This window comes from Aptenodytes forsteri, unplaced genomic scaffold, assembly GCF_000699145.1.
Source record: "Aptenodytes forsteri isolate BGI_AS27 unplaced genomic scaffold, ASM69914v1 Scaffold54, whole genome shotgun sequence".
NCBI classification, from domain to species: Eukaryota; Metazoa; Chordata; class Aves; order Sphenisciformes; family Spheniscidae; genus Aptenodytes; species Aptenodytes forsteri.
Window position 1 is genome coordinate 8371943 of NW_008796044.1, and position 25551 is coordinate 8397493.

A 25551-nucleotide genomic window follows, 5' to 3' on the forward strand; every position below is an offset into this window, starting at 1 on the left:
TTTTTGGGGGCGTTGGGAGTCCCGATCGGTAATGCCATTTGCGGTGTCGGTGCGTTGGGAGCAGCCGTGCTTGTGCTCACAGCGGGGGTTTTTAAGGGGTGTTTGTGGGGTGTCTGCGTAAGGCACGGCAAAATGCATGTAGTCAAGTCGTGGTGTGGTATGCGGTGTGTCTAGAAACCCAGGTGTAAAAGCCCAGGCGTAAAAGCCCAGGCAACCGGTATGCTAAGTCAAACCGAGCAGGGTAAGGCAGCAGTCCTCCTCTTCCCGCTACCCTTGTGACATTGATCATCTTGCTGGTTTTAGGTCTGGAAAGCAAGGTCCAAGAATGGTGAAGCTGGGGAGTAATTTGAACGACAAGAACAACAAACAACCATCCAACGAAGATGGTTTTCAAACAGTTCCTTTGATCACACCTTTGGAAGTAAATCACCTGCAGTTCCCGGCTCCGGAAAAGGTAAAACAAAATCAAATGTTGCTCCTGCATGATTACGCACACGTACATGCCCCTTGGTTTTCACTGCCTTGGTGACTTACTGGTCTCTGATGATAAGCACTGTGGCATAGTGTCTATTCAATAAATTAAAAGGGGTTATCTTTTGTAGTGTGTTTATCTGTTTTAACATGGCGAATAAGCACGTAACTGTCCACCAACTCCTTCCCTCCTCAAAAAAACCCCAAATATTCCTTCATAAATACAACTGGAAAAGGCTTAGTGCGTTTCTCTTGCAAGTGCTGGAGAAACTGAGGAGCAGTTTACAATGCGTTGTTGTTACTATCAGTAAGATTAATTGCTTGCATTGAGAGTAATGTGATAACTCTTCTGAAATAAGCAGCTATTTTAATTATCTTGGTTAAGGTTTGCTTTCTTCTCCATGGCTTTGCAAAGCTTACTTGGCATTGAGGATGCTGATTTCTCTGAAGAGAGCGGCTGAGTTCCCCCTTGCACGGGTGGCGATGGAGCAATCCAGGGATTCGTTTCCCCGATTGGCTCCAGCCAGGGGACAGCTTTCTCCCCTGCCCACTCAACACTCTCAGAACTGAATGCAGCACTGAAATGTCCAGAAATGTGCATTGGCGATTGGCTGTGGTTTGGTGGTTGGGGGTTTTTAGATGCAGTATGTACTAGGAAATCTTTTGTCTATATCAATGCAGTGACGCTGCATATCAATATAACCTGGTGAGGACATGATGAGACCATAAAAATCCATATGCCCCAACAGTCCTTACAAAAACAAAGCCTGTCTGCAATGTAGTTCCCAGATACCACAGAGATGGAGCCAACTCACCCGAAAGTACAGACAGAATGATTAGATCTCACAGGATAATGGAATAATAGTAAAATTAACACTGATGATTATTGAACACATATCCTGTTTTTACTGTAGTACAAAATAAATTTTCTCTAAATACATTAGGAGAACATGGATGTGATAAAACTGTCTAGATAGACAAACTATGTTTATTTTATGATAGAGCTGAGTCAGCTGCCTTGACGTCCTGGGAACCAGAGCCGCGCCAGACAAAGGAGCTAGTTTCATTCTCCATGTGCCTCGTGGCAATCAGGAGCAACTTAGCTGCATTCAGCAGTTACGCTTCCATGAGTTGTTGCAAATGAGAGACTAAACCGGCCCTTATCTATGACTCTGATAAATAAGATTAAGGAAAATAATTCAGGCAAAGCAGTATGATTTATCATAAACGTCTGAAAAGTTCAGAGGAAACTATAGATGTGTAAAAGTAACTCATTTGATGCTAGTACAAATGGCTCATTGAGATCATGCAGTGTCACACGATGTGAAATAAATGACCCATGTATCAGGTGAGACATGGATAACCTAACAAAAATCCTTTCAAGCTAATAAAGTGGTAATGAGTGTTCTCATGACCATCACGTTCCAATTGCCTGTTGGTGAACAAACACTGGAGTGTATTGGTCTGGTGTGATTCCTTGCTGATTTTTCTGTTTAAACATGCCTACATCAATAATTCACATGTTGTTAGGTTACATTACCTTCGTTAGCATACATTACTGTCAATGCATCTGCTGACATCCATATTTTTCTTTGCTGGAAGAGTGGGATGTATCTCCAAGAGCGCTAAGCATGATTCAGAACTCATTGGAGTCAATGGTATTGATTTCTGCAGGCTGTGGTTCAGCTCCTGTGTGCGGTAGGCCTGGAGTTAAGGGCGACTGGAGATCCGTTCAAAAGAAGAGGTTATTTATGATAAAAGCAAAATAATTCAGTCTTTTTCCTTTGCTCTTTGTAGAACAGATTCTGTTGGGATGAGTTCACCCCAGGGCAGAAGGTCTGTTTTAAAGACCTGCTAATAAGGAGTTGAGCCTCAGCTGAAAAGCTTGGGCAAAGGTTAAGTGATAGGAGGAAAATTCAGCTTCGTACTTAGGAAAGCAAAGCCGCTACTGAATTCATCAGACTGTGAGCCCGAGGAAGAGTAGACATGGATTTCAAGTCTTTCAGAGTGTATTCTTGTTTGGACTTGTCTTGCAGTCAGGAGGCAGGGTTAAAAAAAACAACCCTAAAATCGATTTGACTTTTTTCCTGTCTATTCCTAAAACCTGCCAGCAGTTGATTTTTAGCTTGGGAGAGTGAGAACATAAGCCAAGGTGCTTTCTGTGCCTCTTGTATGGGATGCTGCATAAATGACCAGAGCCAAACCAGGTTTGGTGTTGGGGTCCGTGTGCAACAGCTCAGAAGGGCTTTGCTCGCTCGTTTTCTTAAATGCAAACCCATTGCTGCTGACTTGTAACCACAAGGAGGCAATGCTCCCAGCCCTGCTCCCTGCCTGCCCGGCAGCTGCTGCGAACCACATCGCCTTTGCCTCTGCAACAAAGAGCTGGTGCGGCCTGGCGTTTTCCTGTAAGTGTAATCTAAAAAAAAAAGAAAAAAAAAGACAAAATACCCTGCTAAATAGTCCTATTTCTGGGCTTCTCTTCACCATCAGAGGGTATCTTCATTTAAGACAATGTGAGCACTCAACCTGGATCTAACCTTGGGTTTGGGGCAATCCAGGGTGCATCAAAACCAGAGCAAGGAGGTTTGACTGCAACTTGGGGCTGTGTACTTGCTCTAGCTTCAGTCTGTCTGATAAAGGAGGAATAGTACAGGCTTTGGCTAGTGATCCAAGAGTATACTAGGTCTGTGCAGGGCAACCCCACTGCTGTTATTATCAGTGTGCAATAACGCCTTCACCTGGTGTATGTATATTGCATGGCAAAGGTTTGCAAGCTCTGTTAATTTACAGGCTTTTTCCAGTTGAGTCTTAGACACCTGTGTGCAAGTTGAAGAAAAACAAACCTGTTTGTCAGTATACTTACCTTTGCAGATCCTTAAAAGCACCCCACAAAGCCTATGGAATCTACAAACTGAAAATTGTGTTTTAAGGGCTTTAAATACCTGAATTTTCTTCATTTTAAGGATTGCAAGTTGAGAAAAACAAACCTGTTTGTCAGTATACTTACCTTTGCAGATCCTTAAAAGCACCCCACAAAGCCTATGGAATCTACAAACTGAAAATTGTGTTTTAAGGGCTTTAAATACCTGAATTTTCTTCATTTTAAGGATATTTTTGTAACTGGATCACTTGAGAGTCACTCGAAGTTACTCTCAGCATTAACCTCTGTAGGTGTTTCACCATAGCTTCATCTCTTTCAAAGTGTTTTCTGTGTCTGGCTCCCCTTTCAGAGAAAGGATACAGAGAAAGAATATAAAAATGAGGCATTTGCTCATGTGATGTAATCCCTGAAGCCCATCTCTTTTCAGATAGTTCCTTGATTATAAGAAATCGTGTGTGGGGTGATAGGGGGAAACACTTTCTTAAAGGTATGCTTAAACTTACTGGCTGTCCTTTTGGGGATGCTTTCCTAAACAGGCTTGTTTTTCAAAGTGCTGTGAGCTTAGCAGCTCCCTCTGACTTGCACCTTGATGCTGTTGGAAAAACCCAGGCAGGAATTCAGGAGGCTTGAATTTGGCAACCTTTTTTAAAAATTATTGGCCACTGGACTGACTATTTCTTTTTCCACCAAACGAGGATATCTCCTCCCAAGGGTTGTGCTATTCCTCCTGCAGCATCAGCATTCTCCTCGTTCTGTCAGCAGTTGTATGGCTGCAAGGGGAGAAATGTACCCGGGACAGTAATTTCTCCCCTAGGGTGCTAAGCCTGCTGTGTATTTATATTTATTGACTATATTCAAGCATTTCCCTTGCCCCCTGTTCTCTTGCTGGGGTGGCATTTGCAGAAGGCAGAGAAAGAAAGATGCTCTTAAATAATTTTTGCGTGGCCTTTTTGCTGAAATCCATCCATGTAATAGGAATAATAGCCATGACCGGTGACAAACCCTTGACCTGGCTTTTTATGTCTCTGAATTTCATTTCTTCTTATTCAAAAACCAAAAAAAGAAGTCTTTTTTCTTTTAGGACCAAAGGGGAAAAGGCTAGCTGTTCACTTGTTTTCATAGGCGTAGACAAAGTGCTTCGGCTGTAATTGTTATGTGTCTCTGCAATGATAATGCTAAAAGATATGCAGCTTTTCAGGGACCATACTGTTTCACTGAAATTTTAAATGAGACCAACAACTGGGGACCCCTTGGTCTCACAGGCTCGCTTCAGTATAATCCAGCAGGAAATGCCTCTGTTCTGGCAGTAAAAATCCTAATTTTACATAACACAAAAGTGTATGAAAGCTATTGTCAGGGCTGAAAAAAACATCCGGCATCTCTTTTGTGGGGAAAGCTGCAGAAAGCTTATCATGTGGTCCATTGTTCTTTATTTTGAATGCATCTGGAGGCTTGAGAAATAATTTCTCTGGTGACAAATTCCTGCCATCCAACCCAAGAAAGAAAAAAATAGATGTAACTGCTCTCTTCAAATGCTTTTCCCAGCCCGTGCTCCTTCCTCTTGCTCTCCCTGGCTGCACCCTTCTCTGAGTGGCCGAGGCCATGCGGTTACACAGAGTAATCAAGAGTTCCTGAAAATCAGAAGGGTCCCTTGTGTTCACAGCCTGTCCCTGTTGGTTTAACAGAAAATAATGTTTTGTCCTGGCCAGCTGAGCAGGCATAATTAATAGTACACTGGGTAAGTGCTTTTGTACCTAGGGGACTACTTGCAGCTCCGTCCTGAAATACTGATGTCAGCCTGCCCTCTGCAAAGCCCAGCAGTGCATGGCGGCTCTAGCCAGCCTGAAGGCACACGCCGTCAGGGCAGCATGGAGCTGGTTTCGGGTGCTCCTGCACGTGGTGAGGCCAGAGGCAGCTCAGCCTTCCCTGCCGCTGTCTGGGAAGGCTCCTGATGCAGCCAGGGACAGGCATCTGTGCTCCTGCTCACGCTGCTGGTGAGTTTGGTGGGATGGAGCAAATGGCAAAAGGAGAGATGGGGCAGGGCTAGTAATTGTGGCAGTTGAAGGAAGGAAAAGTAAAAGGGAGGAGGAGGATGCAAAGGGAAAGAAAGCGTGAATAAAAGAAAGGGAATAAAAAGAGACCATTGCAAATATGAAGGAACGGGCAGGCTGTCTTGCCTTTCCCCATCCTTTCCTTTCTCCACTAGGGATACTCTGCTTAATCCCCACAAATAACAAAGTCTGAGCCTTCCTCTCCTGTGACATTTGTCCCCCTTCTGCACTGGGCAAATCCATTTGTCCTCTAAATGTGTATCTGAATGTAAACACCGCCTCTGCTCATTAAGCTGTAATAAATATTTGCAGCAACGCTGACTCTGGCAGTGCAGTGTTTCTGGGGTAACCTTTTGATTTTGTTTGCATGTCTTGGACAGCCCTACTTGAGGTCCTTGGCAGTTCATGCTCCTCCTCTTTGGATAGAGCTGCTGTTGGGCTAGCCTTCCCCTATAGCACACTGAACATCTCTGTGCACGGGCGATCCACTTGCGGCAGGGCTGTGCTGCAATCCAAGTGTGTGCACGCAGCCTTCACAGACACCTGGGGTAGCATTGAACTACCTCACTTGCATACAGATAACTCGTTGCTGCTGCAGCTCTTGAGTGTGGAAAGTCTCAGGATTTGTGTAGCCTGTGCAGAAATTTCTCTCCTTAACTGCACTGCTATTGGTGTCTGAATTAGGTTGTTTAAAGCTAGCTCATGTCTGGTTTTGTGAGCTCCATTGCCTCTCTTAAATCCAGTTATGTCTGCACTGCAATTCCTAGAGCTGCATTCTGCAGAAACAGCAGAAAAGGACACAGGAAAAGTCTGTTAGGGTATGGATGTTTGGCTAAGCCTGTTGCAATCTATTCTTTATTTTAACATGAAAGCCCATTGCTGCAGGTGGAAGTTATTTCAGCAAGACTGTGAAGTGAACCCTGCATACCAGTTACTTACTGGTCTGGAAAGTAAGACTGGGCAGGATTCTTGACTGGTGTAAATCAGTGTAGTTTAGATGAAATCAATGGAGCTCTGCTAATTTACCCTGGCCAATTTACCATCGCTATAGCTGAGTGATTGATTCTTTTGTCTGCTTTGCTATACCGTCTCCTGGCTGAACCTACTGAAATCAATTTTTGTTACCCCTTCACAGCCTCCTGTGGGTTCCTGATGGTTATGGTCACCTAGGGATTTGTAGGGAGACTTTGCTGAATAATTTCCAAGCTCCCTTTGTGCTTGCGAGCTATGCCTTTCCCTTCTCAGCTGCTTTCAGCTCCCAATGCAGCCTTCGCGTTCTGTGCTGCCTTTCATCGGTGATGCCAGGGCTGATTACATTTGCTGTCTTTGTCCTTTTGTGATGTTCCTTATGCCTGGAATATCCTCCTGGCACTGATTCAGGAGACCACTTTTTTCTACCACCCTCTGTGAAATTCATTTCCAGCACAACATCCATTAGATGAGCTGATACGGGAAAAAAAAGCAGAGTGTTTCTCCTGACTGTGGCTTTCTCCATTGACTATGGATTTGATCCCCAGGCATCCTTTTTTTTTTAACCTTCTTTTTGCTGCTTGATGTTTCAGGCATTCCATGTATTTAAATAGTGACTAGGATGCCATGGGGACTACCATTACATACATCCCAAACACCAATTTCAATACTAATCTCTGGGAAGTCTGCCTGCTGAGATGTGTTCATCCTGTAGATTTGGAAGCACAGCTGTCTCTCCCATGGGATGGGACATAGGCGTAATTATTTGGGAAGGTTTTTAAAGACCTAATTGTCTAAAAATCTGGGAATTTGCAGCATGGTGATTGCCAGGTAGTCTCAGATTACTAGTCCATCCAGTCCAACATGTCCTGTTTCTAGCAGTAGCCAGCGCAAGGGTCAGAAGGAGGTACAGGAGACGCTGCAGTGGGCATGGAGCTGCTCCTGTCTATGAATGTTTCATCCCAAGCCTGCAAAGAAAGAGATTGTTTTAAGCCCTGAAACATGATTTTTCCATCTCTTTTCCTATACTCTTTTACTGCTAAGTATTTTAACTTCAGCTACTGTTGGCAACGTGCACATCTCATTTCTCTTTGAAGCTGGCTGTGTGTGAGGATTAGAGCTTGTAGGTCACTGGAGAATTTTGTATGCGAGCAGGTGGTGAGTTTTAGCCATCCCTTGGCTTGTAGCACATAAGCATAGAAACTGACTCAGTCACCGTTTTACTATCGTCAGTAACCTGGACAGCACGCTACAGCTGGGACTTGGTCTAAGGTCTTTCTCAGCTATTGATGCTCAGTTGGGTAATGAAGGCAAAGGAAACCATGATGTCAGTGCCAATGATAAGTTTATATTTTCTGTTCTCTCTCTGCAAGGAATGAAGAAAGTCATGTCTTTGGAAGCCAAGAGTCTCATTTTCATTTAAAAGTGAGCATGGCTAATCCACATGGAAACTGATGGGTGTGTTACAACCGTTTTGTGGGACTACAAAGTCCAGGTTTGAACCTGGAGGAAACCTTTCTCCTTGGTCGGAGAAACACATTTTATTTATCTCTTCTGTCAATCTGAAAGTCACTTTGAGTGAGAGACTCTTCATTATTAATAATCCTTGGAAGTAGTATTTTAAATTTTTATCGTTTGCACTTTGCAGCACCTGAACCACAATATATTACATGCACCGTGGCAGTGAAGTGAGAATTACAGCAGGGCTGCATGTCCTTTTCCAAATGAATAATTTAAAGTTTTCACAATGCCAGTTATGTTAAATATTATTACTCATTTCTTCAGGGAAAACCATAGAGCTCAAATGGAAATATAAAGTGGCAATAAATGATGTTACATTTAGCCAGTCTGAGACAAGACTCAGAATTTGTATCAGTTCATTTTCTGAAACACTTACTTCATCCCATTGCCGGAAAATCCTTTTTAAGGTTCCATGCTTAATGTGATATTTTTCCATTTGTCACATTTCACGTCTACTCTGCTCCTTCCTCCTGAAAGCAAACGCTTTTAATATAGTCCACTTGGTTAGAAGCTTGCTTTCTTTTTTCTTTCAGCATCCAAAATCTCTAGATTTCCCAGCACTTTCCTACTGTTTACTTTCTCAAGGTTGTCGATGATGGATTTCCTGCTGGTGTACGCAGACTATCATCTGTTGTTTCTCACCTCAGCACACCTATAATTTTCCAAAGCATCACTGCAGAGAAGGTGCCTGGTCCTGCATTCATTAAAGCCAAGGAAAGGTTTCCTATTGATTCCAGTGGTGTCACTAGCATTAAGCCTAGAATAATAAGTGCATTTAGGTTTAGGACTCGATAAATGTATTAGCAAACAGCATCATTAGAAAAATCTTGCTTGTGCGGAGCAGCATGATAGATACGGCTTGTTGTCTGGCTGTGTTTGGGTTTTTTTAACTTTTACAGGCCATTCTTTGTAGTCTGCTACCGAGATCTTGCAGAAAAGCTTTTGAGGGATTGGAATGAGGAACCAGAAGATGCAAGAAAGAGAATTGAAAGTAAAAACCTCTCAAGACATGGACAGTGTTTTTACACCTGCTAACCTAGGATGATTGAGGACAACAATTCTGCAGAGCACTGCCATTTTTGGTAAAGCATCTGACTTCCTACCCACCCCAGCCATATCTCCTGCTAGTCCCTAAACCCAAAAATGTTATATTGATATGGAGAATATGCTGGAGTTACTATTATCGCTCAGTTAATGAAAACCTGAGAAAACATGGTGCACTGTAAGTAGCAGCGCACTGTGGTCTGTCTTCCCGACTCAACAACCAATTGCTGGTGTGACTCAGCACGTTACTAAGCTGCTTTTTTTTTTCTCTTTTTTTTGCTACTCCTCCATCAGTAATATGGGGATACTGGGGTCATGCTGGTATGTAAAGTGCTTTGAGCAGTCTTGCTGAAGAATGCCACAGGAGCCCTGTGCATTGGTATTACAACTGGCTGTGGGAAGGTGATTGAAGCCAGCTTAAGCTCTGATCTGGCCAAAGCGCTTAAATGCACACTTAACTTTAAATATCTGACTAATCCTGCTGATGTTAATAGAACTACTTGCATGCTTAAGTGCTTCCCTGAATTGGAAGTTAATGAGTTCAAATGCTAGATAAACTTAGTTTTGGAGGAAGCTGCAAGGACTGGCAGTGTGGATTCCCGTAATTAGACGTGTCTTTTTGCTGCTCTGTGGAAGCCCTTTTCTCTTTTCTTGTATTCTTACAAGCAGTCTGCAAACTTCAGCTAGGAAGCAACTTTCAAAGAACAGTGTTATTTTGGATGTAAAATGAAGAAAGTCCCAGGTAATTTATTTGTGTCCCCTTTATTGCATCTGTCATAAACAGCACAGTCTCTCTGCAGTTTAAAGGTGGAGGGGCTCTGGGAAATAGTGTGAAAACTTTAAGAACAGGTTACAGCAGCAACATAATTTGCAGGGAGATCCTCTAGGCTAGTATTCTTCTAGACTCCATCCACTCCATCTGTCTTTAAACTGCTATAGATAGGCTGGACTGAGCTGGCAGGGAGGCTGCTGTCTTTGGTGGACGACCACAACACACGAAGTGAGGCACAGGCATGAACTGGTGCTGGATCAGGGCCTAGATAACGAAACACAAAGGCTGACAAGTGTCCAAAAAAGTTCAAAGGGTATTTATCTGGCAATTGCAAAGACTCAGGCAATCCAAAAAGCTGATGGGACTGTTCTTGCTTTTTAATATTCATTGGCAGGTGTGCAGGTTGCTTCATGAGAAGCCCCTCATTGGGCTTCTCTGCCCCAGTAAGCTGACGGTTAGGGATGCCAACCTAAAACAGCCAGACCCTTCTCACCACGAGGAGTATGAGTTAAGACAAGCCTTAGGGAGTGTGCAGGAGGAGGCGGGAGCTCAAGGAGGCAAGTGCAGAGAATGGGCAGAATGGTGTTGCTGCAGTGGGGGTGGAGAGGGGGCTAATTGTCTTTTTGGGGAGTATTCAAGAGACTACTTTTCCATTTAAGCACTGGGTTGATTGTTTGCATTTATTGTCTGTACTCAGGAGGCCAGAGCACAGCCAAGCAGTGCTGCCAGCTCTGGAAGTTACCCCCTTACAGCAGTTTATTTCCAGCGTAGCAACATTGCAGAGAAGGGAATGAGGAGATGGGCATTTCTTTCACTTCAGTGAAACCTACACAGGACCCCAATTTTATACTCCCTTTCACTGGTTTCAATCAAGAATAACTCTACTGAAGTCAGCAAAGCTGCAAAACGGACAAGAAGAGGGAATGGGGATCATTCTGTTTGCTGTGGTTTATAATAAACGCCAGTAGCTCTCCCAGGAAACCTGTCGTGGTGTGAGATGAATGTACCTTGTTTGCATTGAAACAGCGGGATCCTGGGCTCTGATGGAACTGCTCTGGGGCAGCCGGTGATAAATGAAAGCTGATCATTGCGCTGACTGTGGAGTCAGTGGGGTTTTTATTACTGTACATCCAACAGCAATTTGGTTAGAATTTCTGGAAGACTTTACTGCCAGGAATTTTTTCTCGATGACAAAATGGAAAGAAAAAGTGAAAAAGGAGTGATGGCAGGGAACGGGGGAAGACAAATCTTCTTTCCCACCCAAGCCAAACCAGAAAACTGGAAAATGAAAACAGAACAAACAACCAAAATAGCAAAAAACAATAATGCTAAAAATATAGGAAAAAATCTTTATAAGATTAATTATTCCTTTTCTAAATTTGCACTTAGATTAATACTTGGTGCTTTAGAAAAGTTCTTCTGGGTTTTGACGAGCTCTCATTTAGACTTGTTTCAGAGACACAACTTGACACATGCATGTAGCAAATGCCTGTCAGTGTAGCAAATACTCTGCTAAAAACTGTGTGTGTGTGGGGGGGTGGTGTGTGTGTATCTGTCTATCATCATCTGGCAGCATTCACTCCTGTCTCTGGAAACTGCTAAGGTAGCCCTGACCGGGGTGGTCTCACTAGTGCAAGAGGTTCAAGGGGTGTGATGAACACAACTCCATTTCCAGAAGCTTTTGCGTGGGCTTCCTGATGGCAGCTTGTTGGATGGAGAGGGAGTGAACATTGCTGCAAAAGTGGGATCCGTGCTCGGGCTTATTTATTTAGACTGTAGGTGACTGAACAAGAAGTAGCTCTTTTTTTCTATATGTGCACCCAGTGCCCTCAGCAAAATTGCATTTTTATCATTACTGCCACAATATTGAATGCCACCCCCACACTACAGGTATTCAGTTTTCTGTTTGTCCTTTGTCATTTTGTTTCTGTGCTCTCCTTTAAAGAGGAGACCTTACTGACTGCCCTGTCTTTCTTCTGCTGACTAATTCCACCAGGTGTCTGACAAAGATACTTCTGGAGAGCAGATATTTAGCTTTTGCAATGCCAAAAGGTATTTAGCAAAGGTACTTCTTAGCTCCTTTCTAAAGCTTTTTGATACCTCTGCAAATTTCTCTGCAAAACACTGACCAGCAGATGACTATGGCTCTGCGCACACATGCTGCTGGCACAGTCAGCAAATTGGGTTTCAGGTAGCTTCTGATCTGGCTGGGGACTGAGCTTACTTATTTATTCATAGACTGATAGACATTGCTACTGGACTTGAATCTGATGCCTTGTGAAGGACTGTGTGGGTTTATTTTCAGTCTCAAGCTGTATCCCTGTAGACAACATAATTTAAACTTTCCTGCTTATAGGATATTGGTTAAATGTAACAACAGTTAAAAAATACCTGTAAGAAAACTGGCATTAATGACAGAGTGGAAGAAAAATAAATTATATCTAGAAACAAGTAAGGCTTTTAATTTTTTTTTCTTATATTCTGGCTTCGTGGTCCTTCATTAAGATGTAACATTAGAATTTGAGGAAAAGCCCTCATGTATATTTAAAAATTTTGACTGAAACTAAGATTTATGTCAAGCAGGAAGCATGAATTTGGGAGAATCGGATATTGTGACTGGTAGGTTTGAAAACAGAATGAGTGCAATTTCTGAACACTGGTTGGCAGGTGTTGATGGCTGACATTCTGTAATTTACTGTACTGGGTTTACAAAAGGCCAGCGAGGAGACTGGAAAGCTAGGGGCCAGCTGCAAGGACTCCTGAGTGCACTTGCCTCCTTTTGAGTGAGGAAAAGAGCTTATTGCTTGTTCGTAACTCAGAGCTAACCTGGGCCAGTTTGTCTTGGCTGGAGAGGGAGCTTTGCTTTATTTGGTCCACAGTGTGCTGGACTGCATTTCAGATCATAGTGGGGTTTGATTCAATAGTAGGTTCAGAGTAGGGTTAGTGTTCATCCCAAACCTGCCCAATCAAGCTTGTCCCCACGTGTCATTTCCCATCATCTATGTTGTATCATCAGAAATCCTGAGTTCGAAAATGTTAATATAAATATATTTGGGTGGCTTTTTGTCTGCTCTTCTTCCCAAGTCTTAATGTTGCAGATGCTACTGTAATAAATACTGTTGAGAGGGATTCACTGAAGGATGTAAATATTCATCAGTCTTTAATGATTTGCATTTGAATCCAGAAAATTGGCTTATGACTCCATGCTGATTTTCTCTCACTCTGATTTTCACATGGCATTAAGTGCAGGAGGATTAAATACCTGGGGTTTTCTCTGGTCCAAACCAGACTTTGCTGTCTTCATTTGGAAACAAGTTCATTAGCTAGTAACTCAACCTTGTGCATCACTTAGTCTTTTTCAATCCTTCCAGACTTTGTTTCTAACAAAGAGCTTTAGGATCACTCTCGTGACTCATATGAACCAGTCACCACTCCTGGAGTGTTTAATTTTCACCTTGGCAAGGCTGATGGCTGTGTAGTCCTGCAATTCAGAATGGGAGGCCAAAAAGTGGAAGTGTTGGCCCTGGGATCGAGAGCTTCAGTATTCTTTCTATCCTTTTGTGTTTAACCTGTCCAAACCTTGCAAACCACACCAAACCATTGTATGCTTTGTGGACCTTGTCCCTGGGTTGGGAATCCTGCGCGGAAGCGTGGTGGAGTAGTGTGTACTGACAAACCACAGCCCCCCTCTCTAGGGGTGAGCTCCAGCTCTTGGCCAGTGCTGAAGACAGGGCCATTTTGTCTTCTCTTGCGTTTTCCACCCAGAGTAAGATGTAAGTAAGTGTGGCTATGCTGGCATGCTCTCACAACACTATTTAGCTGCATAGGCTCATGGCTGGGTAGTCTTTTAAGATTCTTGTGTATAATGGGATGGATACGCTCACTCCTCTGAAGGGCTGTTAGTTTCAGAGTACAGCCCCAATGCTCGTCCCCTCTGGGAGCAGTTGGCATTAGGTGTTACTTTTTCTATGTTTGCAGTGGGTGCGTTTTACCCAAAATATTTAGGGTCATTCTAGATTACAGATAAATTCAATGTAGATTGACAATGCAGTTTTGGTAATTTGACCGTACCTTTTTAAAAGCCACTTATGGCTTCTCCATTGGCGTAAGACACCTCATTTTTATAAGATTAGTAGGACCTAGATTAGTCAGCAAATGACACTGAGATCTTCTGGGGAAAACCCAAGGTGATAGTATGAGATTAATATTGATAATCTGGAGCCTGAATAAATTAGACACCAAATGGCCTAAATTTAAATTGGCTTCAGTGGAACTTGTTAGGATGGGGCTTTTAATAAGTGAGGCTCTTCTTTAGGATGGGCTGTTATTCTGAATGTTCTGCCTGTTGAATACGATATAAAAATTATATGCCTAGTCCTAAACGAAAGTGGGTGTCAAACATTTTGCTGTCAGTTATTGTAAGACTCAATGTGATAAGCTCACTGTCTAGGTCTGTGTATCTGCCTGACTATTATCTGTCTCTCTTAGTTCCTGAGGGTATGACGAGTTTGTGTTAATTTATAGTTCTAAGATACTTGTGTAGGTCCAGGGGACAGTTTATATAGAAAAGCTTAGATAACAAAAAAAATGTATGCTGTGTGCAGAAACCTTAAAAATGTTGATATTTTCCAGGTAATTGTGAAAACAAGAACAGAATATCAGCCTGACCAGAAGAACAAAGGAAAACTCAGAGTGCCCAAAATTGCTGAATTCACAGTCAGTTTCACTGATGGTGTAACAGAAAGACTAAAGGTAAGAAATGGTTATTCTGCTGCCTTCTGATGCAAATGCCATTCATTTTAAAATAACTGAATCAAAGTGACAGTAAAGACATAACAAATTTAACACTCCACTCATCACTAGGGTCAAAGAGAGGTTTATCTGCATCAGTATAAAGCTTTTTTTTTTTTAGGACAGGCATGAAAATACCTTCATAACTAGATCTAAAGTAGGAAATGTTTTCCTTTTCCCAGGAGAAGTTATGAAAATATTTTCCAGCCTAAATTGAAAGTAAAACAAGTTTGAATCTTTTTTCTTCTCAAATGTTTGTGTTTAAAAAGAATTAAAAAATCACAGTGAAGATTGATTGAAACAGTTTGTTTCGCCTTTTAAAAATTCTTTTGTCTTGTAGTCAAACAACCCTTTTCATATTTAAAATATTTTATTATTGCATAATTATATTATTATAGATTAAAAACCATTTCAAACTGGATAAAAAAAGAGATATTAGACAAGTATCCAAGCATATCCTGTCCTGTAAGCAGTTTTGGTTCACAGGAATTGGAATTTTCTGATGAAAAATGTTTCCTTGAGAAATTTTCAACAGGCTCTACTCAAACATGGAAAGAAACTCATGAATTATTGAGTGCCCTCAGTTCCTGTTGACTGCAGCATATTAGAATGGCTCAGTTCCTCCTAAAATTAGACTCGAAGCGTGTAGCTGCTAGTATTTTCTCTCTTTTCATTGAGAAGATATGGTGCTTTCCCTAAACCACAGAGCATGGGAGTGATAAAAATGTGAGATCTGATTTCACAGTTCCAAAGTCAGAGGAAAAATCAATGATTTGAGTAGAAAATACAGAGAGTAGGCAGTGCCTAGCTATAGTCCTGCTCCTTGAAACGATAGGATTGGGCTTATAAATTGTTGTGAAAGGGTATCATCCTCAACGATTAACAGGAATTGACTCAAGGAACTGAATAGTCTTTCATTTGGCCCAGTTGTTCTTAGTTTTGCAAGAAATAAAAAATTTTATTGTAATTATTTTCTAGTAATTTAGAAGAAAACTATCACTTTTAAAATTGGAGTGTGATCCAGGAAAAATTGTTACCATTCATCCTTGATGAACTTCAGGATAAGGCTTGTTCAACTTATTGAAAGGAGAAATGTTTAGCTGCTCCCTTCTGAAGCACTATGGAATGGCACTGTTTCTGTTTTTTCCAGAAATTCACTAACATATATTTCACAAGGACAATTCTGTTGCTTTCATCCAGGATATTTAAAGCCATAATTTATTCTTAAGAGGTCTGTGAATAAATGTTTATAGCTTCTTGGGTTTTTTTCAGTTGACATCACATGTTTTGATCTAAATTACTTACCAGGGGCTTACATGCTGTTGATTTTGACCGAGTTCTTCACTGATCTTATTGCATGCGTAGTACCTATTTACCACCAATAGTGACTCTCCGTTGGTACCACTAGTAAAGTAAACAGCGAATTAGCCACAGTTAAATCCCGTCTTGGAAACCGCAGCAGACGTTTTTCAGTGTGAACAACGTACAAATCAGAACCAGACACAATGTGCCTGAGAAACAACAGTAAATGTAGCGTCTCCTGGAAGTGATGTGTTGGCTTGTGACCCACAATAAATGGCATTATTGTTGATATTGTAAGTGCTTCACTGGGTATTTAAAACTTAAACCTGCAGCCCTGAACAGTGTTAAGGTCATGTAAGACCAAGTTTTAATCTCATGAAAAGATCTGGCCCTGTTATTTAAAAAAACAATCAAGCACATCTCATCCTTACACACTGTGCATGCTGGAGGCCCGTAAGTTAGATATATAGCTCATCCACTGCTATGGATAAATCTAATTTCATCTACTCCCTCTATAGAGTATCTTATTTTTCCCATTCTTCAAACCCCCAACTTGCTGTTGTATTCAAACCTCTCCTTTTGATGTATTTTTCCTCTCCCCTTCCTATTTTTGGTGCGGTTCTCCCATTGCTCTCACTCGTGTGTGCATGAGGACCGCACAGCAGCAGGCGCGGGGGAGCCGGAGGCTCCAACGGTGTGCACAGCACTGACAGAGGTTTAAGCTGCCTTCCCCTTTGCTGCACGGTGGGGATGGCTGTGGGAGCTGTGCCTCTTCCTATGCAGTCTGGCATCATGACAGTTTCATTTTTAAGCTATTTCCTTTCCCTAAAGTCCATATGATTTCCATTCTCTGCTCTTCAGTGTCAACTTATTAATCACTCAGCCTCTCATCTAATACTGGATAAGACTATAAGCCTCTCCCTGCCTGCTTTTCATAAGGCTTCCATGTATCGTATTAAGTTTGTAGTATTATTTCCTGACAAAAACGAGCTGAGATAGTAGGTAATATTTCATTACCTTTTGTACTTTTTTTTTATTGCACCACATTTTTGTACCAGTGCATATTTTTAGTGAAGTTATTAAAAATACCGCCCTCTGGTTATAAGCAGGCCTATTATCTGGTACTGATGAAATCATTTTACATTTGTTTTTTGTAAGAGGAAATCATAGTAAATACTTAACTTTTATTATCTCAGTTTGGCTACACTTTTAAAAGCTTAAAAAAAGATAATATAAATGAGATCATCATATTTTGTTTTGCTGGCTGGTTTCTTTGTATAGCCTTCCAGTATGTGGTGTGTTGGAAATATCATCCACAACTTCTTGCTAACACGCTGATTAAAATTAAAGTATTCATCTATACTTGAGCCGGGCTGGTGGTAGCTGTACACTGGCAGAAGCAAGTAAATCATTCTGTTGATTTCTGCAAGAGAAATGATGGAGGGAAAGGCCAACAGTCCATCCAAGTGTAGATGGGCCATTGGTTTAGTGCACTCCAAATATGTGAGAGCTGTATGGGAAATGCATGTACCACTAGTGTGAGTCCACAGCAATGCTTGAATTCAAAGGTTTTCATAGGGAGCCATTTTGCTACTACAGCTCTACTAATCTGTGTGTGAGGAGCAGTATGTCTCAGCATGTGGTACCTGTATGTTGGGGAAAGAGACAGGACAGTAAGAGGATGCGAAGAAATAGCCAAGAGGTCCTCTCCTATCTGCTACTGCAGTACTTTGGCATCCTGGAGAATACAAAGTGAGATGTCTTGTATTTTATTTTTCACCCAAATGGTAGAATTATCATAAATTCAAACAGAAATAGGCAAAGTGAGTATCATTAATGAGCGTGTGTGGAAAAATGCTGCTGGACTCCATATTTATGACTGTGCTCCCCACCCACTAATAACCTCTCTGGAGAGGTTTTTAACATTCCTGTTTCAATCTATAACGTGCTTTTCTTTCTACTTCTGGTCACTTGGTATAGGAATGTTCTCAGTGAAGAAGGAAACTCTTCCCAAGTCCTCGTTTTTTTTCTGAGTCATGTAGCTGCATTATACAGAAGAGCAGGATCTCTGGGGGAAATTTTGGGACCATATGAACATGGCAGTCAAATCCACAGATGCCCTTTATTCTGCCTTTTAGGTATCTTTTATTGAAGAGGCTAATGAATTATTAGACAACTTTCTCGCATGAGCAAGCCAAAGCCACAATCTAAGCTTATGCGTGCATGTTTTTAATCCATCCAGAATAGTACAGATCTGAGCTCTTTAATTATCGTAAAGAAGAAACTGTCCCTAGGCAACAGTTCTTATTTCACACTACCTCTTCCAGGAATTTAAGATAGCTTCTGCAACTTGTCACATCTCCTAATAGATGAGATTATGATTCTCTATAGCTCAGCACACAGTGTCCTGGAAGTTTGACCAATTAGGCTTATTCTTCAGCTGGATGAGTCACCCCATACATACTTTATAACAAATGTTTAAATAGTTGTGTGTAGATGGTTACAAGAAAATGATATTAAAATAGCGTTATGGTTGAGCCATCCATACATAAAAGAAATTTCTTTTATCGTTTTACTCCTCCACAGAGCAGCAATGACAACATTTTTTCTAAGCTGACTAGCAGTGCTTTATAGACCTTGCCTCCTCCAGACTGTTTAGGCCTTTGGAGTGTGTCCCTCTAGGAAGTTTCTGAACTGCAAAGATCTTATTTTGCAGTAACGATGTATACCAAGGTTTCTCAGTCTGGAGGGGAGTAGTGTCTGGTGTTTGCCTTCCATTTTGCATGCTTTGAAGGTAGGCATGTTACCATGCTTTGCCATCCAGTGATGACACCGAAGTGCACCAGAAAAGGTCTGCAAATGTGATGACTCTATCGTGTTCCTTTGTGGGACAACACATCTAACCCTTTGCATTTGAGGTAGGGCTTACTGCTTCTTTTTGCCAGTGATATCCTATGTTTCAGCTTTTAAGAACAATCTCTCATATCCAAGTATCTTCATTCCCCTGAGTTTCTGCCCTTATCTCTTTGTATCAGTACTGAAATGAGAGCAAATGCTCTTTTGCTTTTATTATCCATTGAATGAAAAGTCATGTTACTTTTGGAGGACAGGGTTTCCAGTGACCCCTTTTGTCTTCCAACCAGTCCAGATAACACAGAAATCATCCAGAAGCATTTAAAAGGTGAAAAGTGGGTTTCTACCCACTTTCTTGACTGTCACTTAGCTGAAGCTTGTGTTCAAGACATCAGCACCCTGCTTAAGAAGAAACAAAGTGGAGAGTAGTTGCTGATGGATTTTGTGCTAGCTCCAGTCAGACCCAGTGAGTGTAGATAGACCTGGGCTAGCCCTGAGTTTGCCTAGATTTTTCTATCTTCATATAGCACCAGAAAAGGTACTGGAGTGGTCTTTCAGCATAGGCTTACAAGACAGAGCGTTGGGCTGACACACGTAACTGCCTGTCAGTTACTGGTTTTGCGCAAATTGCTGTCTTTATGACACAAGTAAGTTCACGTGCAACCAGTTTGACCTCTGTTATCACTAAATGCCATAGAGCTATTCATTACTGCCTTTTCAGGGAGACAATGATTTAATGACTGTTAGCTGGTGATAGTTACCTACCATAGTTATCTGACTTCTCAAGACTTCCACGGTTCTTCCCTTTTCATGGATCATTTTCTTAAGAAAGTTGAAATTATCGGTCTTTCAGAGTTGGAATAATTAAACTATGTACTTGTCTTTAACAGAACAAGTTGGGAGTGGGTGTATGGGGGAGAAATTGAGGTATATTTAAGATGTTTTCTTATGAGCAATTTATCTACCTGGAAAAATCATCTGCAAGTATTGATCATTACTTCACTGAAGAAGACTGGGAACTTCACTCATTTTGCTACAATTTGTCAAGATCCATTTTCAGAGTCACTGGCTGTGTAATCTGTTCCTGTTGAGTATCCAATGACGATACAGTTCTTATCATTAGATCAACCCTCTCCTCCCTCCGCCCTGAAACTGCTCTGATACCTGCAGATCCAGTATCCAGTGGATATAATTATTCACCAAACTTTTCATCAGGTTCTTAAAATATAGTGGAAGCCATTCAAATGTTTCTGTTATTGGAATGCTCATACTGAAACAATTATTTTCCTCTGACCTAATGTGAAAGACAGAACAAAATCGGTTTGTCTCCAGCCACACCCTACAAAACAGACATTGATGCAATAATTGTTCATTATCAAAAACAAGCCAGTATCTGAAATGCTTGGCTCCTAATTAAGAAAGATTTTTCTGGGCCAGGGCCAGGGCCAGGGCTTGATTTGCTGTTGGTAACAGCTTTGCTGTAATGGAGGATGCTTTCCCTGCTTGCACCGCTAGAATCTGACCCATTGCATCCCCAGGGTATTCAGCTAGATCTTGTAGTGGAAGGATCCTCATGTGACAGGCATTGCAGTTCAGAGGAAAGGAAAGTCCCTGGCTTGTATGCTTGTGGAGGTCTCGATCACTTACTTTCTGTAGGTAAGATCCGCTGAGACGTGAGCACAAGGTGTCTTGTACAGTGTGGTTCAGAGAATTGCTGTGTGGCCTCTGGGCTGCCAAATGACTGCACCGTGAGCATAGCTTTGAGAAACGCCTCATTTCCCTGAATGCCTACATTTATCTACCTGCCCACCCTGCCCTTGTTTTTAAAGGGCACATCACCATTGCAGCTGTGTAGGTGGCAACTCGCCCTTGCTCTGCTGCACATACACCCAGCCCCAAATGTGGCATTCCTCTCTTTCTGCTCCCCCTGCTCCCCCTTCCCAAATTCCCCTTCCATGCCATGGTTCCTGCAAACTTCTCCACAGCATGTTCTGCTTTCACCTGTAGGCTATTGCTTTATGCTGATAGTTCTTCCTCTAACCTGCAAAGGAATGAATCCCAGAAAAATGGCATGGGGCTTTTCATTGTGCCCATTCAATAGCTAAATAAATTTAAAGATTCCTTTAATTGTTAAGTTACCACAGGGCAGGAGTAGCTCATAGAGAAAGGACTCCTCTGAGTGTGAGCAGGACAATTTTCCTTACTGCTTTTTAATACTAACAATAACAATGTTACCATGGTGACTGCCACATCACATCGGTTATCTGGAAGATGCAGAGTGGCTGCTGAAAGATCCCATTACATTGACTAATGTGAGTGGTGCTCGAGGGAGGGAACACGCTCTAATACACAGAGATTTTTCTCACTTTGGTCATAATTGCTAATGTGGCTGAGATGTTGTTTCCAGGCTGCACAGCACTCGGATGAGCTGTGTGATCCAGGAGAACAAGGGACAAAGTGGAGGAAAATCAGAAAGGTGGCAGGCACGGGGGAGCAGTGGCAATAGCGTTCAGGCATCTTGTTGCACTGGCACCAGCACTGGGGATGGTATAGTGTTTTCCTGTTGAGTCTTGCATTCAAAGAGGGGCTTGGAGAGGTGTCAGTATGAAGGGGCTGATTTCAGTCTCCAGGGACTGATTTGGAGGCTTATTCACTCCCTTTGGGAGTTCTCAACTATCTCCTTTCCCAATGGGCTCAGATGCAGTGGGCATGTTCTTTTTGCAGGGGTGTCAGGCAGCCCTCACTTCACCTAAGTCTTCTCCAGACAATGATGGAGTGACTTGACTCTGGATCCACACTTTACCTTGTCTTTGGAGCTTGAGTATTTTCCACTGCAATGCAGAGGGGTCACAGTTTCTCCTTTCTCACAAATCCACTGCCCAGCCCTGCCTGGCCTTGCGTCTACTTACATCTGATGCAAACTAGCACCTGCGTGGATTCGGACTCTCACTTGTGTATATGAAAGGAAGTGAAAAATGTTGCTCATCATCTTTCTGCCTGAGCTCAGAAATAATTTTTCTCCTCCTCTGGCTGTAATGGAAGAGAAGAGGATAGGTCATATCTGTCCTAGTTGGTCTCACAGCTTGCATGGAGATAGATTGATGGAGACATTTGTGGTCATCAGTGACAATTCGGAGCTGTGAGGGTGAAACGAATGTGGATTTGTGGCTCAGCTTCCAGAAAACAGATATTTCTGATCGTGTCCCCAGGTATGGTACTATAAACCCTGCAAGCTTTCCCCTGTCTGGGTAAAAGTCTGTGGTTTTTGTAAGAGTTCCCAGATAATACCTGGCTTTCTGGTACAGGTTACCCAAGAAGGTAAAGCCAGGAAGAGTTTCCATGTTTAAAACACACACAAGAAGAGTATATTTTGATTTAACTAGAATGCTCTATATGACTGGCTTAGGGGCCACCTAGCAAAGCAAAGAAAAAAAAAAAGGCATGGCTTTTATATGAAATGGATCATTCCTTAAAGTGTATTCTTGTTTTATATTCTTTTTTACAGAAACACACACACATACTCTTGCAAAGTCAGAAAAAACACCTCAAATATATCTTATTTTTGCCATTTGCGAGCACTGACAGAGTAATCAGCTGAAGAGATTTGTTCAGGGTTATTTTTTTGCTTTAACTGATTTTTGGAGAGAAGAAGAAAGTTAATTGCTATGCAGAAAATGTCTAAAAATGGAAGTCACAGAGAATATTCACATGACTAAGGGTTTATGGGGTAGACCTGCTGAATCTAAATTCTCCAGACCATGTTATATTGGACGAAGAAAGGAGTAACAGAGCAGAAACCTCAACTGACCCTTTGCTTTGGAACAAAATGCTTGAAAAAGATTTTCATAAGCGACTGCATGGAGATGCCCATTCTGCTAATTACAAAATGTAATTGCAGTTTCTGTTTAGTCCAAATGATTTCTTACACTGCACCTTTGTCTTCAACAACACAATGCCATGTTTCGTTCTGGTACCTCTGCCACCCCACAGTAAACCCTATTTGTTGGGTAATTTTCTTGTCAGCATTTGAGGTGGAATGAAATATGCTTAATGGTAGTTTGGCTAATGTAGCAAAAGGGACCGAATGGGATGGAGGAGGTTTTCAGCTGACTGAAGTCAAGGCAAAGTTTACTGACTGTCTTGAAGTGCATTTTGAGTCTTGTAGCCAAACCACAGAATGCTAAAAAAGAAAAAAAAAAAATCAGGGAAGTTAAATGCTTCACTCATGTATTTTTTTTTTCCATGTAATGTTTCATTCTCTCTATTTATAAAGCAGCACAGGCTGCTGATTGAATGTTAAACAGACCTGAGCTCCCTCTTGTTAGTACTTGCAGATGTATTAAGCCTATTGGGCCAGATCCACAGCTAATGGAACTGGCCTCATGCCTTTGAAGGCATCATAATCAGCTAGATTATTCATTTTTGTTGTTTGTTTTTAAAAGAGTAGCTTTTGTAAGTCATTTACAGCAATAAAGCTTCACATTTCTAATTTAAAATGGAAAGGCTTTTAATTCTTAAGTTACCCAGGAGACATTTTGCTCGTCAAGTCCTCTCTTTGTCTTTGTATGAAGCACCCACATAATAAGTTTTTTTAAGAGAAATAGGTGTACTGGACCATGAATGCTGCCATATTATTAGCTTTATTTCCTGGCCCGTGATGGTAGGCATAGATGCTGAAATGCATGTGAATATGTTGACCTTCTTGAAGGAACAAACTTCCAATTGATTTTTTTTTTAACCATAAGAGTTCACTGAAGAAAGGTGTCTTAATTTGTGCAAGCTTGACCTTCGATTTCATTTTATCTAAGAAGTCCATGGGACTGGGGAGTGGTAGGGGAAAGTTATCTTGTGCCCTGGCATATAAAGCGCTTAAATTGTTCTGGGCATTTTTAAATCCAGTCTTCTGTTGTTGATGGCTGATGAGGAAAATCGTAGTGTCACATGTAAAATCAAAATACAAGAAAGTGATGGGAGAGGCAAATACACAAGAAAACACGCCTGGAGGAATACCATTTTGTGCCTTAGCCCAGTACGTCAATACTCGAGTCTGAAAGGTTTGCTTTGAAAATTGCCCTGCTTGTGGAAGAAAGTAATTCATAAAGCAAACAGACCTCAGCTTTTCCCTAGAACCAGCCTGATCCTTGTCCGTGGGATTGTGTTGGTGCTTGGGTGGTTTTGCATACACGGGCCCAGAGAAAGCCAAGCTTTTGGAGACTTACATGCTTGCAGCTTTGGGTGCATCTTGCTGAAGCGTCTGTGAGTATCGTGGGGAGCAAGCAGTGGAGCTGGACCTGATTGTGTGTCAGGTGTCAAAGAAAGCCAGCAGCAGAGCAAGGAACACAACCTGCATTTCCCAGGTCTGTTGCCATGTACTAATCCCTGAACGCGTTCTTACTCATGGCTCCTAATGCTTTCCCTGCACCAAATCCAATGTGAGGGAAGCAGGGAGAGCAGATTATTTTGCATGTATGAGACTCTTCAGAGGTTGAGTCTTGGCAGGCAAAGGGTAGGCAAAGAGGCATTTTGTTGATGACTTGATTTATCTTGTTTTCCTGTTAATGCATTTTAAAAGGGCCCTTGATGAGCTGAGGAATCCATTGTCATGTCCCACGTGAAGTGACCAGAGGAAATGTCACAGCCAAGGCTTTGCACAATGCAATGGGAAATTGCAGCATGTCACTGATGAACGGTTAGCTGTGGAGATGATGTATCTGTCTACTGCAGTCCCACTAATTGAAAAACCATCCCAAATGAGTGGTCTGGAAGGAAGCCTCTTCCAGCATTGCTCAGCTCATGAAATGGTATGTCAGGTGTTATTAGGACCATGGGTTTGGGAAGAAAAGCACCTTTATAAGCAGTGTTCCTGAGTCCCCCACTTGTTTAATTTTGGGTTTTTGTTTCTTTTCTTTTGAAGGTTGCAGAGTCACAGAAATAAGGAGGGAAGGCTTATGATAGTCAAAAAAGGCAGAAAATATTCTTGTAGGAGGAGGGGAAAAAGACCTTTAAACACCTGTATGGTCTGCCAAAAAGGCCATGTATTTACTTGGTGTTCCTAGAAGCAATATTATAGCATCTCAATATACCAGCCTGTTCTGATGAAGGATTTTTTTTTTTATGGCAGAAAAGAAAAAGCAAACCAAACAGAGCTTTTCATTTACCTAAGTGGAAATTCACTAATATTCAATGGTGGAAGCATCCTTATTGAAAATGGCATTTTTTAGAACTTCCATAAGGAACGGGGGCTTGGAAACTGAGCCATGAATTTTCCTTTCAAGGGGTTTGACTTGGCACAGAAAGATGTCATGCAGATCGCAGCTGGCACCAGACACAGCTAAAAAGATCTGAGGCTATTAGTGCCTAAACAGCCACTAGAAATTATATTACATGGTGGAGACTGGCTAATATAATTGAGCCAGCTATTTATTGTGTGCATAATTTAATTATTTGACAAATTGCTTAGAAACATGGTGTTCTTGTTCCACACTCATCCTGCACTCGCAGTATTACAAGGCGCAGAACAGAGGAATTGCTGGTGGGTACATAGTCATCTCAGAAGATAGATGTTTCTTTTTAAGATTTGCAAACTTGGAGAGGTTCACTGGTGTAGTCGGGGTGGGGTGTATGCAGAGATGGGTAGAGCCAACAGGGACATGGCTGGGATAGCAAACTGGCTCAGAGACAGCTAGTGCTGTTTCAGGTGGATACCTTTGAGGCTTTAGGGTAGTTGGAGAAATGACCCTCCCTTTTCTCTGTGAGTCTTTTGGACTTTGATTGCTGGGCTGTGTGGGCTGAAAGGAACCCATGAAATAGTGGAGCGGATGGGAGATGTTTTTGGACCCCAAGATCATACCATCCTCATGGATGGTGTTCAGTGTTCTCAGGAGAATTGGGGTCAA

The 25551-nt window shown here is 41.9% G+C and overlaps 1 protein-coding gene across 1 annotated transcript in view; it reads left to right on the plus strand.

The window, feature by feature from the left end:
• The first annotated feature begins 300 nt into the window (after positions 1 to 300).
• Positions 301 to 25551, plus strand: part of LOC103904319 (neuron-specific protein family member 2) — a 37659-nt gene continuing 12408 nt past the window's right edge. Inside the window, exons 1-2 of the mRNA XM_009285750.2 lie at positions 301 to 454; positions 14342 to 14461. Of these exons, the coding sequence (XP_009284025.1) occupies positions 326 to 454; positions 14342 to 14461 (249 nt within the window). The 5' untranslated portion in view covers positions 301 to 325. The remainder of the gene's footprint in view (positions 455 to 14341; positions 14462 to 25551) is intronic.